Source organism: Chenopodium album, chromosome 16 (assembly GCF_948465745.1).
Source record: "Chenopodium album chromosome 16, dcCheAlbu1.1, whole genome shotgun sequence".
Lineage (NCBI taxonomy): Eukaryota > Viridiplantae > Streptophyta > Magnoliopsida > Caryophyllales > Amaranthaceae > Chenopodium > Chenopodium album.
The window spans coordinates 38,067,143-38,086,942 of record NC_137849.1 but is presented as its reverse complement, the minus strand read 5'-3'; the positions used below and the strand labels follow the sequence as shown (position 1 = coordinate 38,086,942).

Here is a 19,800-nt window from a genome sequence, read left to right as displayed (position 1 = left end):
TTTCGGACCGGGATATCTTTGCATGCTTTGTAGCCACCTGTCATGGCATTTATTATAAATAGTAGGTAAGGAGCCATTAATGAAGGTAATTAATATCTTTCTCTCTCTCTCTTTCTCTCTTTCTCTCTCTAATTTCTCTTTCTTCATCACAAACTGACTTTGTCACCGGAGTGGTTACCCCTGGAACACCCCAGGGTTAGCTAATCCTTTCTCTTTGTGTAGGTTCACGTCTGGCCGATAGGAGCTTTACGGGTTCTATGCTCGTGCTTTGGACTTTTGGACCGGGTTGTCGGATCCTTGCAGGAACACGTTTGGTTCGCTGGGTGGTATGTGTTTAGAATCAGGAATGAGATTAAGGGTTGGAACTTGATACTTAATACCATGTATTTGGTTCAATTCTGGAATGGATTCTCATCCCCTTAATACCATGTATTTGATACCTAATGAAATGGAATGGAATGAGTCAAACCCACCTCCCACCCAAGGTTTTAAAATCCCATACGCCATACCTCATGGGTTTGAGGTATGAGTTTAAAATACATATATTTTGACAACCAAACATATAATATGGGTTTTAGTCATTCTAAACCTATACCTCATACCTACATTCCGCAAACCAAAGGCCCGCTTAATGAGTCAAACCAAGTTTAAATACTAGTAGGCTTGGCTCTAGCTCATGAGCTTGGGTTTGAGGCTTAACTTGAGCTCGTGGCTCATCGAGCCTTAAAAATTGAGCTCGGCTCGAGTGCTCAAAAGTGGAGCTTGCCTCATGACTCAAGCTCGTCCTTGGCTCAAGTTCGAAATTAGGCTTGTTATTAGCTTGATTTTAAAATTAGGATCATTTAAGCCCATAAATACATCATCTATTTCACATAACTTATCCAACTACCCAACTATAATAGTGGATTTTTGTTAGCGCTTATTAACTTTATTTAAATGTAAAAAGAAAAATACAATACTCATATTAAAAAAATAATTTGAGCTACTCGCCTTTTCGAGGCGAGATTAACATGACTCATGTATGTCTAGTTTAATTTCGAGCCAAACCTGATCTCGAGCCGAGCTCAACAATTCACAAGCAGGCTTGGCTCATTAACAACCCTGGGTGTTCATTTGGTTTTATCCAATTTGATCCCAAAAAATTTTTGATTTTTAATTTTCAAATGCAATTCGATTTAAATTTTTCATCAAATCCATCTGATTTGTTCTATATATATTTTTCTTCTATTTCACCAAATGCCACTGAGTACTTAAAAAATTCACCAAATGCCATCAAGGTTTTCAAAATTCACCAAATGTCATCGAGCTTTTAAAATATTCACCAAATGCCATTAATGACTAACGGTTGTTAACTCCGTTAGTCATTAAGATTAAATCTTGACACGTGTCATTATATGATTGATTCATTTTAATTAATAAAATAATATTTTTTTTTTCTTCATTTTCGTGGCAAAAATTGCTCGGCTATAGTTTTGGGGGTCATTTTGTGTCTTTATGGAAACAAATCAAGCTCGAAATTGACAAAAAAATAACGTAAATGCTCCGTTTTGTGTGTTGAAAAATATTTCGATTATCGTGTCGTTATTTTTTAACCATTAAAATTGATCGGGTTAGGTTTAAGGGGTCATTTTGACCTTATATGGGTACAAATTAAGCTCAAAATTGACAAAAAAAAATAACATAAATGCTCCGTTTTGTGTGTTGAAAAATATTTCGATTAGCGTGTCGTTATTTTTAAGCGTCAAAACCGGGTAAGGTTTTGGGGGTCATTTTGATTCTTTATAGAAACAAATTAAGCTCGAAATTGACTAAAAAATAACATATATGTCCTGTTTTGTACGTCGACATCATAATTTATTTTTTTCCCAAAAAAAAATGTGAAATGGGGTATTTACGGTTTTTTTTTTTGTCAATTTCTAGTTAAATTTGTACCCATAAAGGGTCAAAATGACCCCCTAAAACCTTACCCGAACAATATTCGTCACTAAAATCGAAAAAATATTATTTTTATTCATTAAAATAAATAATTATTGTGTATTAATTTTAAAAAGTAATGGCATTTGGTGAAATAATTTTTCATAGTAATGACATTTGGTGAAATAAGAATTGCATTAACGAAAAACTAACGTCCAAATGCTATTAGTGGCACGATGTGTCATTGTATTGTTTGTCAGTGGCATTTGGTGAATTTTGAAAACTTTAATGGCATTTGGTGAATTTTATAAGTACTCAGTGATATTTGGTGAAATAGCCGTATATTTTTTTAAAAATAAATTTTAAATAATTTACATGAACAAGCCCAAATTTATCAAGCCCAAATTTATTAGCCCAATATCCCCTTAAGCCCTTACCCATCCATCCTACAAATTCTTCTATGGACCCTAGTCCATCTAAAATAGCTAGACCCCTATTAAAACACAACCTTGTATAAATGAAACACAACTTCATTCTCTTCTTCTTCTTCCCACCATCTTTACAAAATTTTGTTTCCTTTTTTTTACAGAAACTCTCTCTCTCTCTCTCCCTCTTTTTTAATCTAATATCTTTTTATTTCTTTATTGAATTACTTCATTCTTTTTTTTTTTTTTTTCAAATTCTTATTTTCTCTCTCCTCTATTCTTTGATTTTTTTTTTCCATTAAATTTCTGCATTTAATGTAATGGAACAATTTTAAATTCCCAAATATATCAATCCAGGTTTGTTATTATGAACTCATTGTGATCAATGTTAATTTATTTTTTGATTTTGAGATGAACTTGTGGATGAAATAATTGTTTTAATATCAATTGGATTTGTGAAAGCTAATTTGATTGATTTCAATTCGTAATCGGTTAATTGATTGTTTTTACTGTTCTCATTAAGTTGTACGTATTTTTTTGATTTTGAGATGAAATTGTAGATGAAATCATTGCTCTAATATCAATTGAATTTGTTGAAGTTAATCCGATCGATCAATTCGTATTTGTTATATTATGATCGATTAACTGATACTTTTGAACATTTAGTAAACAAAATCTGAACAATTGTAAATTTTGAATATTTTTTTAAAATTAAAAAAAAAATCTGAACATCAAAATTTTTGAACATTTAGTGAAAACATCTGAACAATCGTAATGTACCACGCATATACTTTTGAACATTCTGTAAAAAGATCTTTGCAATTGCAAATTTTGAACATTTAGTAAAAAAATTCGAACATCGTAAATTTGAACATTTAGTAAAAATATTTGAACAATTACAATGACCACGCCTACACTTTTGAACATTTAGTAAAAAAAACTGGACAATTGCAAAATTTGAACATTAAGTAAAAAAATCTAAACCTCGCAAATTTTGAACATTTAGTAAAAATATCTGAACAATCTCAATGTATGCCTATACTTTTAAACATTTCGTAAATAAATCTGAACAATTGCAAATTTTGAACATTTAGTAAAAATATCTGAACAATCTCAATGTATGCCTATACTTTTAAACATTTCGTAAATAAATCTGAACAATTGCAAATTTTGAACATTTTGTAAAAAAAAAATCCGAACACTACACCACGTCCATACTTTTGAACATTTGGTAATAAAATCTGAACAATCGCCCGTGGTCCAGCTATCCTAGGTGGACCAGGGTGCACAATAGACTTATTGCATCCATCCATATACCATATCTAAATTCTCACACATAAAATTCCCGGGAAATTCAAATCTGTGAAACATTCAAAAAATCACATGGGTGTAAATTCTGGTGCTTCAGCCATCAAAAACTTCCTTCAAATCAACCCCATTGCTCAAAACCTCAAATCCACCAAGCCAAATTCCACCATTAACACCATTCTCTCTCACCTCGAAGCCGGCCGCCTCAAGAAAGCCGTCTCTCTCCTCTTTTCTTCTCCTTTTCCCTTTGATCTTCCGCTTTACGGCCGCCTCTTCCAGCTCTGTTCTGCAAGCCGAGCCATTGTTGAGGCTCGTAAAGTCGAGTCTCATTTGATTTCGTACTATGATCCACCTCCCACCTTTTTGCTTAACCGCGCGATTGAGGCGTATGGTAAATGCGGGTGTTTTCAGGATGCACGTGAACTGTTCGATGAAATGCCTCACAGAGATGGTGGGAGTTGGAATGCGCTGATTACTGCGTATGCGAAAGGGGGGTTTCCGAGTGAGGCGTTGGGGTTGTATTTGGATATGAATCGCTCTGGGGTTTCGCCGAGTGAGGTTACGTTTGCGAGTGTTCTTGGGTCTTGTGGGGTTTTGTTGGAATTGGGTTTTGCTAGGGTTGTTCATGGGTTTGTTGTGAAGTTGGGGTATGGTGGGAATGTGATTATAGCGAGTGCTTTGGTTGATGTTTATGGGAAGTGTGATGAGATTGTTGATGCTAGGAGGATGTTTGATGAGATTGATAGACCGAATGCTGTTTCGTGGAATGTGATTGTAAGGCGGTATCTTGAAGTGGGTGATGAGAGACAGTCGATTTTTATGTTTTTTCAGACCATTCGAGCAGGGGTAAGGCCATTGACGTTCACCTTTTCAAGTGCTCTTGTTGCGTGTTCTAATAGGCATGCGGTTTTAGAGGGAGTTCAGATACATGGTGTTGTGATTAAGTATAGACACGAAGATGATGAGAAAGTTGCTACTTCTCTGATCGATATGTACGTGAAATGCAATGATGTTGCGAGTGCCAGGAAGGTATTTGATCAGCCTGGTGTTAAGGATTTACTTTCTTGGACTTCTATGGTATCGGGATATGCTATGGCAGGAAGACTTAAAGACGCCCAAGAGCTTTTTGATAAGATGCCTGAGCGAAGCATCATCTCTTGGAATGCAATGTTGGCAGGGTATGTACGCTCTGGCCAATGGGAGGTGGCCCAAAGTTTTATTTTAAAGATGTGCCAGAATATATATGATGCTGACGGTATAACTCTGAATCTAGTGTTGAATGTGTCCGCTGCACTCTCAGATATTGAGTGTGGTAGACAAGCTCATGCTTACATTTATCGACATGGATTTGAGTCTGTTATATATGTGAAAAATGCACTCTTTGACATGTATGGAAAATGTGGGGCCTTAAGAAGAGCTAGAATTTGTTTTCATAACATGAGTGGTCAGAGGGACACAATATCGTGGAACTCCCTGTTGAACTCCTTGGCACAACATCAGATGAGTGTGGATGTTATTACTATGTTCTGTGAGATGCAGAAGGAAACAACTCCAAATGAATATACATTTTCAACCCTTCTTGCAGCATGTGCTAACATATTTGCATACAACCAAGGAAAACAAATCCATGGTTTTATGATCAGGAATGGCTATAAGATAGATGTTGTTAGTTTAGATGCTTTACTTGAGATGTACTCAAAATGTGGACATCTTGAGTATGCACTTAAGGTCATCAAAACTGCAAAACCGGGGGATACGATCCTCTGGAATTCTATGATTATTAGGTGTTGTCACCATGGTAAAGCGAGGGAGGCACTTGCCTTGTTTGATTTGATGAAAGAGATTGGGGTTGAACCTGATAATGTTACCTTCCAGGCAGTTTTCAATGCATGTCTTTGTGAGGGATTTGTTGATGAGGGCAAGAGATATTTTGATGCCATGATCAATGATTATGGCATCACGGTCAAATTAGAGCATTATGAGTGTATGATTAATCTTTACACCAGATATGGAGCGATGAAGGAGCTTGGGAAAATTTTAAAAATGCCTTTTAAACCAACCGTGTCCATGTTGACAAGGATTTTTGATGCTTGTAAAGTATATCCCAGTCCAAGATTGGCAATGTGGGTAGCTAAAAAGTTGAATAAGCTGAACCAAAACTAAGCCACCCAGTTCTGTACCATATTGAAATAATTGACAAATCTAGTCTGCCCACTTGATAGCCATCGTTTCTCCAAATTAAAAGAAGCAGGTCATTGTAGCAGGAGTGATTGACCCTTTCATGGCTCATCACTTTAGCTGCCCTTTGCTGTGTGGCATGGACAATTTCTTTGCCTGTGTTTTGACGTATCTTTGATCAAGCACAATACAATGCTCATAAGGGAAACTCAAGCTCTTGCAGAATCTGCTAATCGGTAATTGGACGCATTTTATAAAGGAGAGAAGGCAAAAATGTGGTAATTTTCTGTTTATTTTGTTGATCATAGATGTCAAAAGAATGCCTTAATTTCTTCCTAGTTTATTTATTTATTATTATTCCTTTTGTTCAGTTTCTCCACCCCTCCCTTTGAAGGTGAAGGTTGGTGATTTTTCATCTTTACTTCATGTACCAATAATGGTATAGGAAACATAATTTGTTCTGCTAGCAGAATTAGTAGCATTGATGTGTAGATCTATGCATTTGAAACACAATGATGTAATACCATTATTGATTAATATGTCTTAGAAATTATACTTTGTAAATACAAGCTATTTATTGTCATCAATCTTTCTTAACTGTAAGCTTTATTGATTAATGATCGATGCTGTTTCTACATATGCAGAACTGGCAGGAATGACTTTTATTTGCAGTCTTGAAGGTCTCTTTTCAGCTTCCTCATCTTAACTTTTGAGATCATGCTGAGATTTAAGTGTTCATTTGCATGATTACGAAATTCTTTATTTAAGGTTGAAGATAACTCATCATCGATTCAATCAGCTAGCATCAAGGTAAATTTTAAATCTCTTGAGTTTAAAATCTGAAACTATGATTCGAATTTTGTCATACTGTTTGTATTGAAAATTATAATAGGTAGTGTTAGAAATTTAATTGTTTATTGTGAGAGGGAAGATGTGAAATTTTTGGCATGGGGTGTGAAAAGGACTATGGTACAAGCTGCAGGATGAACTTTACACTACTTGTAAGTAGATTTCAGTTATATATGTTGATATTAGCTTTGCATGATAGAGATGGAGTGTAACTGTGTAGAATTTCTTGTTGGTTGACCGTGGAGTGTAATCTGGACTATTATGATATACTTTTATAGTTTTATAAATTGAGGGTAGTGTATACAATTTTAAAGATTGTTGAATGAATGCACGATTGACTTTGGTTGGGGTTTGGGTGAATTTGTAAAGAAGCAATTACAACTCTTACTAGTGAAAGGAGAAAAGAGATGAAGGAAGAAGAATTTATGCTTCATATAAAGTTCCTAGCAAGGATGCAATGATGTAGTTTTAAAAGGTGTTTCCATGCATAATTTCCCTTTCCTAAGGGGTATCTTAAAAACCATGATGTCCATGCAGAGTATTCAGAGTATTAGCAATTATAAAGGCAGAATATCCTAGTGTCTGTTTTTTAAGAACATTGCCGCCTTTATAAGAGTTTTAATTGTGCTCAGTACCACAGCAGTAAATTATCACTTTACTGAATTAATGATCCCTCTTGAACTTTGTGTAAAGTATGTGCTGTGCTTGCTCTCTCTTTAGTTCTCTTTCTTTCAACTATCTTTGGGTTCCAATTTAGTTTGAGTGATTATAAAGTACTCGTACTAGTTACCAACATCACAACATAGATTAGTAATGTGGTTCAAGAATTCTATCATATGTTGGAAGTCAATTTGCCAATTCTGTTCTGCCCTGAAGGCTTATTGGGCGGCCTTGCTTTTAACTCTATCTTATCTTCAAGTGTCTTGACGGTGACTCTAATTAGGCTGGTTTTGATTTTTCAAAATTCTTCTTTATTATCTTCCCTTCTTTAAGGTATTTTAGACAGGTTTGCTAGGAAAGTAGGAATTTAATGGGAATAAGATGGGTTGTCTACTCTTGTTGTTTGAGATTTGGTCTGTTGGCTTAGTGAGTAAGAAAAACTATGTTTTTTGTATTGAAGTGTCCTGAAAAAAAACATCTATTTAATGGGAAAGTGGCTGTAGGCATGGGGTCATCAATATAACTTTGGTAAGTTGTTAGGATGTGTTACGTACTCACGTGTTGACTGTAATTGGGGCTCCCTAACTAGCCTGTGGAAGTTTTTCTCAATGATGTTTTCTTTGTAACTTTATTTGGCTAAGTTTCAGGTAGGAAATGAGGTAAATGTAGGTATTGAGAAGATTAAATTTTTGGTATGTGCTCAATTTAAACTCATGCAACCGTCATGTTAGGAAGAATCCACAGAATAAGGAGCCACTTTTAGTAGGATGACGGTGGGAATTAGCTCTGGTTTCAATTCTTCAATCTTGGATTAAATCTGGTAGAAACAGTTTTAGGTTCAAATCTGGTAGATTAGCACCAATTAATTCTGGTTCCGGCACAGGGTACCCATTTGTTTCCCACCCCTATTCTTGTATGGACAACAGTTTTAGAAAAGGTTAAACCCTTGATAATTCCCAGGCGAGGCAGCCAACAAGAACCATTTTTCGTATTGTGTTATAACTCTTATAAGGTTGAGGCTTGAGGTAGCCAACAAGAACCAATCTTCTTTGTGGATGGTTGCTGGTTTATGGTGCATACTTCTTGATTTCTTGAATTAATAAGTTGAATTATTAGGGGAGGCTGGGAGCACTAGAAAATGCCTTACTTTTTTCAATGTGTACCCCCTCTTGGATGTGTATTACGCAAACATTTTCATTAAACTGACTTTGATCATGCTTAATATTTCTTTGCTTCTCGTTAATTATGAATGCTTTAAATGGCAGGAATGGCTCTTACGGATGACTCACTAGGTTAATACTATCATAATCCACGTGTAATTTCGTGGCCATGCTGAGACTTACGCAATGCAAACGCCTTCGGTTCTCCCTAAGCATGATGCTTCACAGCATAGTCAGACGACATATCGCTTCTCAAATCAAAACTCTACGACCTGAGGTACACTTTGCTTACTGTTAAATGATCGGATATCATAAGTTTATAATTAAGTTGGACAATATAATAGTGTTTGGATCATACTTCAGATGGTGTATAAATATGAACTATTACACCACAAGTCCACAAATATATAAAATCTGCTCTGTCTAAGTTAACAAGTAGTACCTCAGTTGTATTCTTTTTTCAGTTAAAATGGTACAATGTTCTACTTTGTACATGGCCAACACGGGTTGCACACCAGCCAGAAATACTGAAACAGACTAATAAATGCCTTCACCAGTTCACCAAAAAGATCCTTTTTTTATTTTCCAACTTTGTAACACGTTAAGACTTCACAATACTTGTGCCCCTAATTATGGTCCAACTTATAAGAGAATCAACACTCGTGGTATAATTTTATACCATGGTATAAAAAATCATTAAAATCCTACAAATTTTACCACTAAATACATTAGCCGTATAAACTATATCATTTGATGGTACATACAATCACATGGTAAACATTTTGTTAGGTCACGACGTCACGTCATGTGGTTTGATTATATTGATTATCATATAGTATTTTTTATTATTATTTTTTTCAATTGCATTTTAAGAAAAAATTATATAGTAAAAAATTTAGGAAAAATTACCATTGATGATAACTTTTCAAGACCTACACATAGACACCAATATTGATATAGTTTTTTATATTTTCGAATTTTCTTTTTACTACCTAAATTGCTTATTTAATTTAATTAACTTTACAAATATTAATTAGTTATTTCTAATAATAAAATGAAATATAATTATAATTCAATTAAGTGAATAATTAATATACGTAATATATATGAGAAAGAAAGTGTGTTGGTAAACTATTTTAATATTTTTATACTATGGATTAAAGGGTTTTTGGAGAAAGATATTGTATTGTGGTATACATGATGTGGAGGAGTGAGAAAATGGGAGAGAGAGAAGGATGATATAAATTTTTACCATGAGTGATGTTGGTCTTAAGGGTGTTCATCATAGCTCCTAGGTGTTAGCTATATATTTGCAAGTAATTTGAAGTAATACGCGTGAATAGTTGTAATTGCATGGCCTTTTGACTGTTAGTATTCTTATGAATCTTATCAATTGTCAGATGGTAATTACACATACTTCATTATCTTGATTAGTTAGCTAGGGTAATGAACTTGACATTAATCAGCTCACAAAACTACTTCCTTTGTCCTTTGTTGATTGCTAGTTTGCTTAATGGAGCAAAATTCATTTAAGAAACAAAGACAGAAAATATGCACATGGGCCTCAAGTGGGGAGAGAAAATAGAGAGCTAGTGGGGTTGCAAGTGAAAAAAATTACACCTACTAAAGGTAATGGGGCAATGTTATAGAGACACCCCAAAGAGGAATATCGGTGAAACAAGGCATAGATAGTAGTCATAGTACAGAGTACAGTATATGAATATTAATGACACAAGTATACAACTAGTGTGTGGTCCGTTGCTAGTTTGTACTTGTTTGATTTGCTAATCAAATTTGAATGTTTAGATAGTAAGACTTGTTGGTTTCGAGTTTAAGTCTTGCTATAAACATTTTTTAGTTGTCAAACTCAATCAAATTGTAATGGAAACAAATTGTATAATAAGATACAAATTAACTTATCTAAGTTAACTATAATTTTGTTGGATAAAAACACAATTAATAAATAGCTAAGATGGTAAAACTCTTAAATTAAGACTTGTTGGTCTTAAGTTCAAGTCTTGTTATAAGCGGCATTTTTTAGATGCAAACATGCGGCGCATATTGCTCACACGCATATTCTGTATGACTTGAAATATTAATGACTCAACTACTTTCATATTAGAGTAACTTGTAGTGCTCTGAAAATTAATTCTAAATAGAGTTTGTTTGGCAATTTATTTTTTCTATGACTTTTGGTTTTTAGATGGGGTCAAACAACCAAAATACGTAGTATATGGTTTTTTTGTTGGCTAAAAAGCTAGCTTTTCTGCAAATACCAAAAACTAGTAAGATTAGTTTTTTTTTTTTTTTTTTTTTTTTTTTTTTTTTTTTTTTTGGTTCATTGTTAACTTCTTACAATTACAATTATAATTCTATCCTAACAACCAAATTTACCAAATATAAACATTTAAGAGCCAACCGTCAAATAACTAACATAAAACTAATACTACCTCCGTTTCATATTATATGCAACGATTAGACAATTTCCCTCTCTACTTTATCTCAAATCGTTGCAAATAATATGAAATGGAGGTAGTACAAACAACTGGTCTGACCAGACAAAGAAAACAGTTAGCAGCAATTGCCGAACAAGCTTACAAGCCCATAATTGAACTAATGTCCCAAAGGGCTTATCAACTGAATATGACCCGAACCAATTAGACTAAAACCAAACCTGATGGATCCATTTGCCAGAGCAGAGTAACTAGACTACAAGGTAACTTCAATTCAACCATAAATTAGAGCAGGCAGCAGGTGATGTACATTTTTCACTTGATAAGTCCCACAGCATTGATGCAACGATTAGCAATAGTACTGTCTTAGGCTCTTAGCTTTAATGTCTGAAACAATACTGTGCTTACTCTATTTCCTTGAAGTTCTTTAGCCCTACTATTTCATTGCATTCTGTTTTCTCATCAATTACTCCAATTCATAGCCATTAACGTTTTATGGTAATTTCTGTATTTCGAGTTTGTTCTTTTTAAGACTATATGTCCATATTATAGCCTGATAGGTATAGAAACACCATGTGTCTTAAAAAAAAAAAAAGCGCCGACAACATTAGGTATAAAAACACAAGTCGTGTCTGTTAAAAAAAAATCATGAAAAATTGAGTATAGGGTTGGTGTTTAGTGATGCCCAATTTGTATAACACGGGCAATAGTAGGTTTATACGTTGTCATCAAAAGATTGATTTAAGGTCTAAACAGCTTGTTGACTAAGCTCCACCAGATTTTCTTTTCGTAATCATATACTTTCTCCGTTTTGAAATATTAAGACACTTCTTTGGACATGTAGTTTAAGAAAAAAAAATTATGGAGCATAAAATTGCATTTAATGTAACATAAAGTTAGTGAATTTAGTTTATATACGAAGTATATTGGAGTATTAGAGAAAGCTAGCCATGCACCTTAATCAAGAGTTTCTACTTTGAGAGAGAGAAAGAGAGAGGGCATTAACAGTTCATGATCTTTGGGAAGGTTTGGGGTATTAAACATAGATACTGTATTTGGTCTCTACTTTTTAGTTCAAAATCATAGATTTTTTTTCCACTAAATAGTTAAGTCAGGCACTTATACTCGTGTAAGATAAGTGTTATTTATACTCGTGTCGAACATGAGTATCTGAGTTCGAGTAAGATAAGTGTTATTCCAACGTCATTGATACGATAAAAAGAAAAATATTATACTCCACGTATCAATTATTTTGAAACAAATCACTTTCAATGGTGATTTGAAGTTTCCAGAGTACCATATTTATGACAAATTAGGCCAAGGAGGGTTAAATCGAAACGTGTTACAGGAAAACTTGTAAACTACAGTAGTATATGGACTAATATGGCATTGATTTAACAAATTGAAGTTGATAAAGCATTGGCTCTACTCACTTCACACGTTACACAAAAAAACAAGTGTCATTCTCATCCATTTTGCTATCTTTCTCTTCCTTTTTTTTCCAATATAAGTATATTTCTTGAAGTGGCATACTCATCTTCTTAGCCCTCCAAAACATTGTTGGAAAAAAAGGAGAGAGAGTGAGAAAAATGGCACAATTGTTGTTAAGAAGAACAACAAACATTATGAAACAATTATATTTAACAAAATCTAGTTTAACTACTAATCAAAATAGTTTTATACCTAGTTTCTTAGGAATTTCTCATAATGTTTGTAGTAACTCCTCTGTTTTTTCTCCTACTTCCTTTGTTTTTGGGCGTTTAGAATCTACTAAAGCAGCTGAGTTGAAGATTGATCCTCAGTTATACTCTTCTTCCGAGGATGATGATGATCATGATGATGCTTATCCTTCCGAACCCGAGGTACACTTTTGTTTAACCTTATCACAACTATCCGAAATTAGTTGTCACGTTGATACATATAGTACGTCGTATAATTTAAACTAATAACACCAAATGAAGTTGATTGTTGTTTTACTTCTTTAATTTTTGTTTAGTTAGCTGATAACAAAGTGGGTGAAATGGCAATTCCATTGAAAAAAGAAATCTCCCCACAATGTAGGATTTGGCTCAGATATATTTTTTTTCTTCAATATTTTCATTTCGAGATTATTTAGATCTGCAATTTTTGGCAAGGTATGCTATTATTTGGGTTTGCATGTTAAAATACTCCTTCCCATCCTTTTTGTTATTTTCATTTGGAATAATAGTCAATGATAATCAAGAATAATACTCCCTCCGTCCAAAATTATGTACAACAAAGAAATATTTTATATCTCACAAATAATACCCCCTTATTTCACATAATTCTAGGCGGAGGGAGTATAAAGGATTGAAGGGAGTATTTTAGAAGCAAATATGAACATTGCTTAGTTGTCCAATACTCAGACAACATACAGATCATTAGATCAATAGATTGAATTTTTTTTTTTCTTATTTTTATTTCCCTGTATTTTAGTGTACATTAATGAAGTCTTGTTCTGGCAGCAAAGATTAAGAGTCTGTTTACCATAAGACACAACGTATCATACTCTCATTTCCTTCCAAAAAAAAAAAAAAAAAAAAAAAAAGTGAATTACGCAATTGCCCTGTTCAGTTTACACGGGTTAATGGTGAGACAGTTTATATGTTTTGTCTTTTTGAAGCTCTTAGCTATAAAGTAGTTACGTGGATCTTTGCCGAAAATTGGTTGGTTGTTGTATGAGATTTATACAAGTACTACTGTACTAGAATTACTTTACATGTTTAGAAATTAATTTTGAAATTAATTTTCTTCCTTTTTTTTTTTTTTTTTTAATTACAACATCTGCACATTTTAAAGCGAAATTAAAAAAACATTGATAGAATATTTACAAAGCTACGACCTATAGAAGTGATCCTAGACAAGTGTGGTCGTGATAGAATATTTACGAGTATAAACTAATTGCCTAAGATTGATTTTTCTACCAAACTCTATCAGGTAAAAGTTTAATAGGATTGCTTAATTTTTATTCACGGATAGGTAGAGTATTTATACTTAAACGAGTATTAATGCTTAAGATATGATTCACTAATTTATATCAATATGTAGTACGAGTATTTAATGAACCATATCCTAACATGGATATTAGATAATCCTAGTGATAGTATTCTACTTATATCGATATGAAAAATGTACAACACAAATAAGTTTTTTGATAATAATTATATCTCATATTATTGTATATGTTCTGATACCATGTTTGATACCATGTTAAATATATACGGGTCTAGGTGACATTATGCACCAATAAGATATATTCAATAATTGATATCAATACAAATTATAGCAAATTATTATTCTTTTAATATCATAAAAGAAAATATATATTTCGTAATACAAATAATCTCAACTTTGCCATATGATTTTACCAAAGTTCGGATTACCATATGATTCTAAGATCCCAACTTTCATTAATTCTAGAATAATCCAACCATCGTTTATTTTAGAAAATAATTTGTACCTACTCCTTGAAAATAGTCCAACCGTGTATAAAAGATTAAAAAGGTCTAAAGCACGCATTATGTGCATATAGATTTAGTAATAGAAAGTCAACTATTGAGTATATGTGTCAACAATGGGAACTAAATATAATGCTTATCATCCCCTCTTTAAAAAGAGTCTTGCAATACGTAAGTAGAAAATATAATTAAGGCGAAATAAGATATAAAATGATCCCATGCTTATAATGTAGTTTACATATAATCTGTTTTTTTTTTTTTTTTGAATAATATAATTTAGTTTATATTTTATCAAAACAATTGCATTTTGCATATGCTTATTCCAATCTGAATTAATAAAAAAAAATCTTGCAGTATACTGTATACAAGTTGGGCAAATGAATTATTTTGAAATTTTTATATTTTATGTTTTGCATCATTATACGGAATGAAGATACATATTGATTGCATACACCTATTTTTATTAAAATAAAATGCAATTGGCCATTCATTATGATATATAGATGAAATTACCTCATGATTCATTTATTTCATATAAAATTCCAATACCACGTCACCGTAATTTGTACGAATAAGACGTCTAACCTTTGACTTGTATGCAAGCTCATTGTTTGATGTGGGCTACCTGGCAAGATGACACATTGGGACAGTGGGCCTTGTGGCCCAACTCATCCTCATTGTTTTATCTACCACGTTCCATATTAGTTCCAACAATGGTTATATGCGGACAAAATTTTGTGGTCCTACATACTTCATAGTTTTAACTGTTATTTTCACCAAAAAAAAAAATAAAAATAAAAATAGTTTAACTGTTATTTTTTAATCATTTGGGACAAAAGTGAACAATTAATCTTAAAATGTACGGAATATAAGTTTTTATGTTTTAGTTTATGTAAGGAGTGGCGAGGGGTCGTGAGTGAGGTTGTTTGTTTGGTATTCTGTGCTTAATAAGTCTTGTATAAGGCGAACTTACGTTAATTTTATTATAACACGATCAATTTGAGGGTAACTTTAACAATTTTTATAGTAACTAGGGCAGCCATTCCGCGCGCAACTTGTTTGTTTGGTATTCTGTGCTTAATAAGTTTTGTATAAGGCGAACTTACGTTAATTTTATTATAACACGATCAATTTGAGGGTAACTTTAACAATTTTTATAGTAACTAGGGCATTTGAGTTAGCTTTTTTCGGCTTGTGTTTAGGAATGACAATATCCATTTATCACATGTGTACGTAATTATTACAAGTGTAGCTAAAACTTGGCAGTGTTTGGGTGGAACAACGATTACTTTAGTTGTGGACGATTACTGTTTTACATTATGTGTTTAAAATAAGTGTTTTTTTTTCAATAAAGCCTTACGAACTTAGGCCATAGTTTTAAGGTTTACTGGAACAACTAAAGCATCTAACCTAACGCATAATATTCTTAAACCATAACCTTGAAAATGTTACAAACAAAAGGTTCAAAAGCAACAATTACAACCAAACATTGAGCATAATATGTTGTATGTGGCAGTGTTCTTGTATGAAGAAACACTATGTACTTATTCATGTTGTTGCTAAGTTGTTCTAGTAGAGTCTAGGAAAAGGAATGACTTTGATAGCCCATTTTAGAACCCGAAGTCTAGTTATGGTCTTAGGGATGTTGATGCAATCTAAACGTACATTAGCTTGGTTGCCAAGGTGGTAGTTATTACTTCAAATTCTTGCTAGTCGCCCTGTGAAATAATGCATTGAACAATACTAACTTTTTTTTTTAAAGGTGAAGGATACATTAAGATGAAGGAGAAATAAGAAAGCCAAGTATATAAATTGTTGGAATTATAAAAGAACTATCAGTTTCCTAAAAAAAAAAAAAATTTTACAAACTCTAGCAATTCTTTAGTTACAATTATTGTTTATGGGAATAATTATTGCAAATTATTTTTAAGTACGGAGTACTATTTTAATCTTCCTATGACAAATTGATAATGTAAAATGTTGTGCAATAAATTAAAAATATAGCCTCCATTGAGCTATTGTTCTTCATCTTCTCTGGGTTTTCTTCTACTCAGGGATGGTGAATAAAGATTGAGGGGATAGAAATTAAAGTGCAAAACTCATTGATGGGTAGGGATCGTAAAGGGGTAAGAAGGTAAATAAACATTTTAAAGGGCAAAAAGGTCCGTGCACTATTCATAAGAACAATTTACCACTTTTTATAAGGTAGGGATTTTAATTTTTTTAAGGGTTAATTTTATATTGTAATGAATTTGATTGTAATTTAATGCGTGATTTAATGGATACATGTTATAAAAGGCTAACACGATTAATCTAGTACTCTGTACATCATACGTGTTTAAGGGTAAACTTTATGTTAGGAAAATAGTAACTTGTGTAGTAGTATAAGGGTAATTTTAATTATTTTAAGGATAACTTTAATCCGGTTAACAATCATTTAATGAAAGTCCACCTTAATCAAGAATTTGTGTTCCTTTTTGTGCTTGTATCTCAAGGAATTCAATATAAACTTTGATTTTCATATATTGAGTTCAATCCATTTTAAAATTCTGCTAAATTCAATTCTATTTAGAATTTGGTACTTTGGGTCTGGTTTGGAATCCTAATTATAGATGAATTCCTTAATACTGCGATAAATGGATCCAACATTAGTTCACGTTTCTAAAAAATGTCTTGGAAAAATGTTATTGAAAGAAACAAGTAAATATTCATTGAGTTTCGGTCTCAAATTCCTAATTTCACGTTGATAACTTGATAGTTTGTACCACTTTTAACTTATATTTTCACAATTGATACTCTGATATTAGTATTTGAATTCCTTAGCTTGTATAGATATGCAATGACCATAGATTATGTCTTATGCTGAAAAATAAGCCATGTCTTGGTAAGCAATATTAGTACAATAGTACACATATAGGATGATCATCTAACCCGAAACTACATTTGTAATATACTTATATTGCAGGGAATGGATTTTCCAGGAGGGAAGGTTATGTTTACATCACAAATGAGTTTCATTGCCGAGTCTGGGAAGACACGAGTGCCTTGCTATCGTGTTCTAAATGACAGTGGGGAGCTTATTTCAGGCAAAGTTCATGATCTTGTAAGTAGTAGTGCTTAAAACTGCGGACATCACAATATAATTTAACTATAAGAATCGTAACAGTATAATTCTTTGTTTATATAGGTGAACCAAGACTTGGCAACAAGGATGTATAATAGCATGATTACTCTTCAAGTTATGGACACTTTTCTTTATGAAGCACAAAGACAGGGAAGAATTTCATTTTATATGACTTCATTCGGAGAAGAAGCGATTAATGTTGCATCTGCAGCAGCCCTCTCTTCAGAGGACATTATTTTTGCTCAGGTATTATGAAATCAAATACGTAACTATGTCAAAAGTAGTACTATATGGGAAAATGAGATGTTTAATCTGCTTAGAAATGAAAATGGACTAATGCAGTTACATATCTATGTTAAGTACAGTATAGGGAGCCTGGGGCGTTACTATGGCGCGGTTTCACCTTGCAAGATTTTACAAATCAGTGTTTCGGAAATAAGGCTGATTGTGGGAAAGGTCGACAAATGCCAAATCATTATGGGTCTAGTAAGCATAACTACTTTACAATATCATCCCCAATCGCGTAAGAATTCCTTTTGTGTCTTTTGATTGTAAGGTTGATGTATTAGACGTTTGGTGAATGATGAATTAAACAAAAATTGGCGTTGTTTCAGTACACAACTTCCTCAAGCCGCAGGAGCTGCTTATTCTCTTAAAATGGATAAGAAGGATGCTTGTGTTGTAGCCTACATGGGAGATGGTTGCACTAGTGAGGTACATACCATACTACGTAAAAGTTTAGTACTTGGATTTTATTTAGGGCCTTAACAATGTTATTAGTGCTAATTTTAAAATATTTTCCTCAGGGAGATTTCCATGCTGGTTTAAATTTCGCCGCAGTCATGGAAGTTCCAATAGTTTTCATTTGTCGTAACAATGGATATGCAATTAGTACTCCTATTTCAGACCAATTTCGAAGTAATTACCCTAATATTATGCTGCCTTTTAATATATAATTATCTATTCGTATTTTGTTCACAATTGCATCTAGTAATTCTTTGAAAAAAATTTGATCCTCTGTATCTTTATGCTTGAAGGTGATGGTGTTGTGGTCAAGGGACAAGCTTATGGAATACGTAGCATTCGAGTTGATGGAAATGATGCTCTTGCTGTCTATGAAGTGGTTCAAACTGCTCGTGAAATGGCAATCTCTGAACAAAGACCTATTCTTGTTGAGGTAATAAGCTCTTTCTTAAATATAGATGATTATCTTATGCAAGTGAGAGTAACGTATTTGAACCTTTCTTCCATCTCTGAATAATCGATTGAACCGTACATCCGACCCTGAATAATATATTGTATAAGGCTATTTTAATACTACAATGTTTCTAAATTTAGTAAAATATTTGACCCTGAAGATATAAAATTATGTGGTATAGAATTAAGAATAGTTGTGTTCTTTCAACTTAAAGTTCTTAAGAATGATCTCTATTAAAAAATGTGGCCTATCATTCAGAGACGATGCAGTAGTTAGATATTGTTTACATTTTAACCAAATTGGAGACTAAAATTTGATCAATTGTATTCAGGCGCTAACATATCGAGTAGGACACCACTCTACTTCTGATGATTCTACCAAGTACAGGTCAACTGATGAAATCGAACACTGGAAAATAGAAAAGAGTCCTGTCACAAAATTTAGGAGGTGGATTGAGAGAAATGGCTGGTGGAATGAAGATGATGAATCAGAAATTCGAAAGAATGTCAAGAAAGAGGTGAAAGCCACTACTGGTGCTAAAAGTTTGAGTATTTCATACTATCTTCCTTAAGTTGGTATGATAACCATATTACTAGATATGCCAATTTCAATGTTTCATCTGATTCTTGTCAATGCAGATTCTTCAAGCAATTCAAGTGGCAGAAAAATTGGAAAAACCACCGGTTTCGGAAATGTTTACAGATGTGTATGATGAACCAACAAAGGATCTGGTTGAGCAAGAAATCTTGCTTAGAGAATCCATTAAGAAGCACCCTAAAGATTATCCATCTGATGTTGAAGAGTGCATTTAGATGTGTATATTTATGTAATGATGTACTTATCTTAGCTTGAAAAGGCTTTTGATGAGACTTAATTACTATGTATAGTGTATAGTAATTGTCAAATACCGGTTAATTATGATTCCTACTAAATCTGAATTGCATCATGGCTATAATATTAATAATGATTGTCAAAAAAAAAAAAAAAAAATAATAATAATAATGATTGTCATGCCTTAATAATGGCTATACATTTTTGATTGTGTATAAATA

General features: G+C 33.0%; 2 protein-coding genes across 2 annotated transcripts; both read left to right on the top strand.

Moving 5' to 3' along the window:
• The first annotated feature begins 3,722 nt into the window (after positions 1 to 3,722).
• Positions 3,723 to 6,097, top strand: LOC145585238 (pentatricopeptide repeat-containing protein At3g26540-like). The gene has a single exon (XM_081641955.1). The coding sequence runs from the start codon at positions 3,723 to 3,725 to the stop codon at positions 5,808 to 5,810; it is 2,088 nt and encodes a 695-aa protein (XP_081498081.1). The 3' UTR covers positions 5,811 to 6,097.
• Positions 6,098 to 12,442: 6,345 nt separating this feature from the next.
• LOC145585237 (2-oxoisovalerate dehydrogenase subunit alpha 1, mitochondrial-like) lies at positions 12,443 to 19,754 on the top strand. The gene is made up of 9 exons (XM_081641954.1): positions 12,443 to 12,809; positions 17,392 to 17,529; positions 17,614 to 17,796; positions 17,916 to 18,073; positions 18,165 to 18,264; positions 18,357 to 18,468; positions 18,588 to 18,727; positions 19,080 to 19,265; positions 19,387 to 19,754. Exons 1-9 carry the CDS (start codon positions 12,537 to 12,539, stop codon positions 19,558 to 19,560), a joined length of 1,464 nt encoding a protein of 487 aa, XP_081498080.1. The 5' UTR covers positions 12,443 to 12,536; the 3' UTR covers positions 19,561 to 19,754.
• Positions 19,755 to 19,800: the final 46 nt, after the last annotated feature.